General features: G+C 43.9%; 1 protein-coding gene across 1 annotated transcript; it reads left to right on the forward strand.

The window, feature by feature from the left end:
- The first annotated feature begins 5321 nt into the window (after positions 1-5321).
- On the forward strand, positions 5322-5840 carry LOC137628520 (uncharacterized). Its single transcript, XM_068359671.1, has one exon. It carries the CDS (start codon positions 5322-5324, stop codon positions 5838-5840), a length of 519 nt encoding a protein of 172 aa, XP_068215772.1.
- The last annotated feature ends 2076 nt before the right edge of the window (positions 5841-7916 follow it).

Genomic DNA, 7916 nt, shown 5'->3' on the forward strand with positions numbered 1-7916 from the left:
TCTTCGCGACTGTATCAGTGTGGGCTCACGAACGGGGCATCCGCCTTATCAGATACCTGGACGACTGGTTGCTCCTTTCCGCCTCAAAGGTCCTCTTGGAGGAACAAGGGAGAAGTCTCCTTCAGTTTTGCAGAGATCTGGGTATCGTCATCAACCCAAAGAAGTCCAATCTATCCCCGTCCAACAGAATGAACTACTTGGGGATGACATTGGACACCATTCAAGGGAAAGTTTTCCCTTCTGAGGACAGGATCAAGAACCTCAGGCACATCATCAAGCCCTTCCTATCAGAACAGCCAAGGAGAGCGAAAGACTGGCAGAGGATGATAGGCCACCTGGTCTCGTTGGAGAAACTAGTCCCACAGGGGAGGATAAAGCTCAGATCCATCCAATGGAATCTCAAGAGCCTCTGGTGCCAGACACACTCACAACAAGTGCTAGTTCGGGTCCTTCCAGACACAAGACCCTCCCTGGAATGGTGGTACTGCCAGTCGAACTCCCTCAAGGGGATGCCCTTCGGGACCAGCCCTCCAGAATTGCTCCTGTTCACAGACGTCTCCAACCAAGGGTGGGGAGCCCACCTCCTCGACGGGACGGCACGAGGCACCTGGTTGGAAGGGGAAAAGCAACTCCACATCAATGTCCTGGAGTTGAAAGCAGTCCAGAAGGCATGCTTACACTTCGCAAGTCTGCTAAAAGGAAACACCGTGGCATTGATGTGCGACAACGCCACGGTAGTAGCGTACATAAAGAAGCAGGGGGGCTTAAAATCGAGGGAGTTGTGCGATCTCACCAAAGAGATTCTGAATTGGGCAGAAGAAAATCAAGTAGTCTTATTAGCAAGGTTCATTCCCGGGAAGAGAAACGTTCTGGCCGACGGCCTCAGCAGAATGGGCCAGATAGTAGGGACAGAGTGGTCCCTCCTCCCGGAAGTAGCCAGGCTCATCATTCAGCGTTGGGGTTCCCCGGTGATGGACCTCTTTGCAACGAGACTCAATGCCCAACTCCCAGTCTACTGCTCCCCGGTGCCAGACCCGAAAGCAGCCCTGGAAGACGCTTTTCAGCACAAGTGGGACAACCTGGATGTTTACGCTTTTCCCCCCTTCACGTTGATAAGGCAAGTGCTCAACAGAGTAAGGGCCACCCGAAACCTAAAGATGACTTTGGTAACGCCCTGGTGGCCGGAGAGGGAGTGGTTCACAATATACCAGGCAAAATGGGCCTCCTTCACAAAGTGGTGCGCTGAGAGACACAATAGACCTCTTAAGGCCTCGGTCCCAGATATAGCAGAGTTTCTGGTGTTCCTCAGAGACAAAGTAGGGATGTCAATCCCAGCCATAAAAGGAGTGCGGGCTGCCTTAGGCCAAGTCTTCCTCCTGAAGGGCATCGACCTGGGGGCCTCGAGACACATAGCGATGCTTATCAAAAGCTTCGAGCATTCCCGGGAAGAGAAACGTTCTGGCCGACGGCCTCAGCAGAATGGGCCAGATAGTAGGGACAGAGTGGTCCCTCCTCCCGGAAGTAGCCAGGCTCATCATTCAGCGTTGGGGTTCCCCGGTGATGGACCTCTTTGCAACGAGACTCAATGCCCAACTCCCAGTCTACTGCTCCCCGGTGCCAGACCCGAAAGCAGCCCTGGAAGACGCTTTTCAGCACAAGTGGGACAACCTGGATGTTTACGCTTTTCCCCCCTTCACGTTGATAAGGCAAGTGCTCAACAGAGTAAGGGCCGCCCGAAACCTAAAGATGACTTTGGTAGCGCCCTGGTGGCCGGAGAGGGAGTGGTTCGCAGACCTAAAAGACCTAACGAGTCACCCGCCGTGGCCTCTACCCGCCAGGTCAGACCTTCTGCAACAGCCTCACTTCCTCAAGTTCCACGACAACCCACTCTCCCTTCGCCTTCACGCCTGGAGACTATCCAGCGGCTCCTGAAGAAGGAAGGTTTTTCTCACTCCACAGCTAAGAGAATGTCGCTATACCTGAGGAAGTCGTCAGTGGCAATATACCAGGCAAAATGGGCCTCCTTCACAAAGTGGTGCGCTGAGAGACACAATAGACCTCTTAAGGCCTCGGTCCCAGATATAGCAGAGTTTCTGGTGTTCCTCAGAGACAAAGTAGGGATGTCAATCCCAGCCATAAAAGGAGTGCGGGCTGCCTTAGGCCAAGTCTTCCTCCTGAAGGGCATCGACCTGGGGGCCTCAAGACACATAGCGATGCTTATCAAAAGCTTCGAGCAGTCTTCCCCCCCTCAGGCGAGGAGAGTGCCCCAGTGACTTAGCCTTGGTTCTGAAGATGCTGTGTCGTCCTCCCTTTGAGCCCTTGAAAGATATCATGGACAAAGACCTTTCCCTCAAGGCCGTCTTCTTGCTGGCCTTGGCGTCAGCCAAGAGGGTGGGAGAGATTCATGGTTTGTCATATGACGTCTCTCACTCAAAGGGGTGGAAAGAAGTATCCTTCAAGTTCGTACCTTCTTTTGTGGCCAAAACTCAGAACCCAGCAGTCTGGGACCCGAGGTTCGAAGGTTTCTCGATTCCTGCCATCCCTAAGACAGGTAATGCAGAAGACTTAAAATTGTGCCCAGTGCGAACAATTAGAAAATACCTGGAAAGGACAGCGCATCTCCGACCGGAGGTCAAGAGCCTCTTCGTTTCCACGGGTATTAATAAGAAACAGGTTTCCAAAAACACCGTCTCCTTCTGGTTGAGGCAGGTGATCGCCAGATCCTACAAGGAAGCTGGCATAGCAGTACCAGGCACTCCCAGACCTCATGACATCAGGGGCCTGAGCACCTCCTTAGCCTTTGAGAAAAACATGGCAGTAGGACAAATCCTGCGAGCAGGTACTTGGTCGAGCCAGTCAACCTTTACTGCCCACTACCTCAAGGATTACTCAAGGAAATCCTTGGACGGGTACTCCATTGGAACAGTCATCTCCGCCCTCCAAGCGGTATAACAGTATTCCCCAGGCACACTCAAGACTAGCGACCGGTAGGCACAAGTGCGGTTCTCCTACCTCCTACCCAGTTGCTTACTTGCCTCTTCGGGGGTTACCGTCTGTTCCCAGGAATCACTCATTCTTCACGACTACACGTCGAGAAGAAACGTCGAAAGAAGATTTTCTAAAGGTGAGTTCCTAGACACTAACGTGAATTATTTTGAATATTTACCCTCGCTTCCGCTCTCTGGTAGGTCTTGTTATACTGAGGCCTGTTGGCCTCCACGTGCAGGTCAGTGGGTCAGGTTGGCACTCCCGCCTCCTAAAGTGCAAGTCTCCTAGAGAAAGTAGTTCGAAGGTAAGTATTCGTGTTGGAACAAATCAAAAATTTTAAATAATTTTTATTTTTCCTAACATACTTACCGAGAACTACTTTCGGGTAATGGCCCTCCCTACCTTCCCCGAGTGCCTTCTTCCCTTACTAGCATGATGCTAATGCAATAGAACTTAATGACGAGCATGACCTGGGCAACAGGCGACTTACCGTTAATCCTACCCTCGGGGCACATTCCTGGATGCCGGGGGTAAAAGCTACTGAGAGCGCGGAACGGGGGGGTATATATTCAAATCTGGTCGTAGAGAAAGAGATAACCAGTGATCTCCTAGAGAAAGTAGTTCTCGGTAAGTATGTTAGGAAAAATAAAAATTATTTAAAATTTTTGATTTTGATACTTTTACTTTTTGTTCAGATGTCCATTTCTTTTAATGTAAATTTGGGTAACAAATCAAGATTAGGTTAATTAAACAACGTCGTATTTTTACTCCTTCATTCATTTGATTGTCTATTATGATTAGTTAATCTTGGGACAGTATACCCGATATTTTGAAAAGAGTAAGCCTAGATAAGTAACAAGTGTGTTAGCGAGTGACTTAGTGTTGAATCTGTGTGCTTCGAAGGTAAAGATCCACATCTTTAACTTTTACTTTACTTTACATCACTGCTCCCTTTTTTTCCATTGTCTCAATAATTATTTAATGTAAGATTCCTGTCCTGGGACGGAGCCGAAACAAAGCCTAAGAGTGTAGATGACCTTAGACCTGACAAAGCTAGAGTAGGCCATCAAATTACTTTTATTTCTCGTGTGGAGTTTCTAGGCCTCTGGACAGAGTACAATTCCCCCTCCCCCTTTTTTTTTTGCATTTATGAGTGATGGTTAGTAAACTACGTCAGTAAAGTTATTAACAGGGTGTTTGTGCCCTGAGCGATAGTGCTCCTTATCGTTCCCTGTTGATCATTTAGGAACTGACGGAGGGAGACTTTCCTGGACTACCAAGTTCCCACTTAACACTTAAAAAATCTCCACAAACGTATTCATATAGTTAATAATAATAGCTTAAAAGAAAATGTATGAAAACCATGATATAGAATTCATAGTAAATAAATAAGCATGACATTAAAAGGAAAAAATATGTTACAATCTGTTATTTATTTATCAAAATAAAAAAAAAATAAATCACTTATGTGTTTGATATGCGTAGTAGCATTGTGCGTTCGTACATACCAGAAAGTAATGTTCATTGTTTTTTTTTTTTTTTTTTTTTTTTAACTTGATTATATACTTATTGATATAAAATCAATTGTAAATAGATATCCATTAGACTAAAAGGAAAAATATGTTACGATTTTTTATTTGATTAATGAAATTAAAAAAAAAAATATTTGCTAATGTGTTTGATATGCATACGTAGTAGCATTGTGCCTTCGTACCTACCACACAGTACAGTCCATTGTGATTTTTAACTTGAATATGTTATCATCAAAGGAAATATGTTATTTATTTACCGAAATGAAAGAAAAATAAATCGCCAATGTGTTTGATATGCATAAGCGGTATCATTGTGCGTTCGTACATACAATAGTTTTGTTTATTGTGTCGTAGCCTTCTCTGAATCCTGTCTGTTTTACTCCTAGAATAACAGCACCCTCTAATTGGGCAGTAAGGCGATCGTTCAGACAAGCTGTAAAGAATGTCCTCAGCTGTATAAACCATAAGAAGGCAACAATACTCTTCATAGACTTTGAGAAGGCCTTTGAGCTAGCCAGCCCAGCAGCAATGCTGCAATCCGTTGTCACAAAAAGGAGTTAAAGGTCATCTACTAGCATGGACAAAGAACTATGTACTAGGAAGACAAGCCAGAGTCAAATTCCAAGGAATGATATCAGCTTTTCATGACTTGGAAAATGGAACTCCACAGGGAGGAATTCTTAGCCCCCCCCCCCCCTATTCAACATCTTCATGGAAAATATAGCCTCTCTCCAACTTCCTGAAGGAGTAGAGATATTAATCTATGCGGATGATTGTGTAGTAGCACGAGGACCAGTCAGAATGGCAAGAATGCAGAGGGCACTGAATGACATCAGCCAAAAGTCATATGAGCTGGGTCTAAAAATAAACATAGACAAAACAAAAGCTATGACAACAAGAGCCCCAAATCCCTTACAACCACTCACTATAGGAACGGAGCCCCTAGAATGGGTGGATAGCTACATGTACCTGGGAGATGTCATAGACAAACAGCTAACCTTCAAGGAGGAAATCAAGTACCTAAAAGAAAGATCAAATGCAAGACTGGCAGCCATGGGATACATGTCTTCTCTAAAGGATGGAACAAATGAACATATTCAGAGGAAGTACTATCTAGCCTGCACCAGAAGTCTTGTGAACTATGCTGCTCCCACCCTGATAAACCTGACAGGGACCCCAAAAAGCCACTATAGAGGTAATAATGATGTCATAAGACTCATGCTAGGAGCACCAATGTGGACAAGGCTGTGCAATATCAGGCTTGAAACCAACCTGATGACTTTAGAAGACAGGATTGCACAGAGAATGCAAGCACTATAGCAAAAATGTTTCTCTCTGACAGAGACTCAATAGCAAAAAAAGAGAGTAAGAGAAGAGCTCGCAAAGCACCATGAAATCCAGAACCCAAACTCCTATGGCAAGGATCACAGTAATAACATAAAGAGCCTTGGAATCACTGAAGTAATTCTGCAACTGAGTCCAGACAGCTCAGGGCACACAGCACACCCCACCCTGGAAAAAGGGAGTAGTGTCTTTTAGGTATACAAAACTTCCAAAAGCAAAGGAAGACTGCACAATGTAGGAACTAAGAACTGCAGCCCAGGAAGCAATTATGAGCACAGAAATTGCAGGGGCGCAGACCTACTACACGGAGACCGGACAATTTGCCGTAAACAAATTTGCCGTAGGACAATTGATTGTAAGACATTTTGCCGTAAGCAAAATTGCCGTACGGATATTTTGCCGCAAGGACATTTCGCCGTAAAATGTATATGCTTTGTCATGTATAGATTAAAAAGAAAGAATGAAGAGAGAGAGAGAGAGAGAGAGAGAGAGAGAGAGAGAGAGAGAGAGAGAGAGAGAGAGAGAGAGAGAGAAGGGTCGTTATAAATTTTGACACCCGTCGTTAAATGTTTAAATGAGATCATTACAAATTCGGTAGTTTACCATATTTTTTTTTCTTTTATCTTAAACTTTTGTATAATCTACTTTTATCAGTTGAAACTTAAACCCCTACGATGTCGTACACTATCAAAAGCACCAGAGGTTGTGATAAGCTCGTAGATGATTCCAACTTCATTTACAGGCAAGAAAGAGAATTTGGAGGCAAGCTTTATTGGAAGTGTGTTGCAAAAAACTGCAAAGCAAGAGTGCATACAAGACGGAATATTGAAGAGATTTCAATCTGCAAAACTGTAAGTGAGCATACCCATCCAGTGAACCCAAGCAAACATAAAATGCAAAAAACAATTGCACATATGGAAGAAAATGCACTGATATCCCAGCTAGCTTCAAGATCATTGATTGGTGCTGCATGCGAGGAATTAGAAAATGCAGGACGCTCTCTTATGCCATCAACCTCAAATTTGTCAAGAAACATAAGGAGATGGAGACAAAAAGAAGAAAAGGCCCCTCCTATTCCAAGAACAAAGAATCGGTTATGTAATTCCCGAAGAATTGGCGTGTTTACAGGACGGAGAAAGATTTTTACTTTATGATAGTGGAATGGAAGATGAAAACAGAATGTTGATCTTTAGTACGATTGCAGGGTTACGCGATCTAGAAAGGCATATAAATTGAACATGCGATGGAACATTTAATGTTTGTCCTGAAATCTTCTATCACTTATATACTGTACATGTCAACATAGGACATGCATGCATCCCACGAGTTTACGGTCTCCTTCCGAATAAGAGTAAGGAATCTTACAGTACGTTTTTTCAAAAGGTTAAAGATTTACTAGAGTCCCTAGAACCTGAAACTCTAATGACTGATTTCGAACCAGCTAGTTTTTCTGACATGTTCCCTTCTGCAAATGTAACAGGCTGTTATTTTAATTTCTGTAAGAATGTTGACAGAAAAGTGACAGATATTAGATTTAAGGTTCGATATCAAAGTGATTGTGCTTTTAATACAAAAGTAAAGTGCCTTATGGCACTTGCATTCATACCGCCTTCAGACATCATTGGTTCATTTATAGAGATTGTTGATGACGATGACTTACCACAAGAACTAGTTGTATACTTTGAAACTCATTACATTGGGGGAGAGAGAGGGAGGGGACCTCGTCGTCGTAGAGTTTCTCCAACTTTTCCTATCGAACTTTGGAATGTTTATCAAAGAATCATAGATCAGCTGGCTAATACCAACAATGGAGTGGAAGGGTTCCATAAGGAGCTTCAAGCATCTGTGACCAATACGCATCCAAATTTATGGAAACTCGTCAATTTTTTGAAAAATGAAGGATATCTTTCTAAAAAGAAGATAATTGATGCAGAAAGAGGTGAAACAGCAGTCAAGAAACAATAAAAAAAATTTTATAAGTGCATACTAAGTATTGTCAGAGGTTATGATTAAAATGCAAAACATTATTTACGAGCAATTACTATGAACTTA

The sequence above is a fragment of the Palaemon carinicauda genome, chromosome 36 (assembly GCF_036898095.1).
Source record: "Palaemon carinicauda isolate YSFRI2023 chromosome 36, ASM3689809v2, whole genome shotgun sequence".
NCBI lineage: Eukaryota > Metazoa > Arthropoda > Malacostraca > Decapoda > Palaemonidae > Palaemon > Palaemon carinicauda.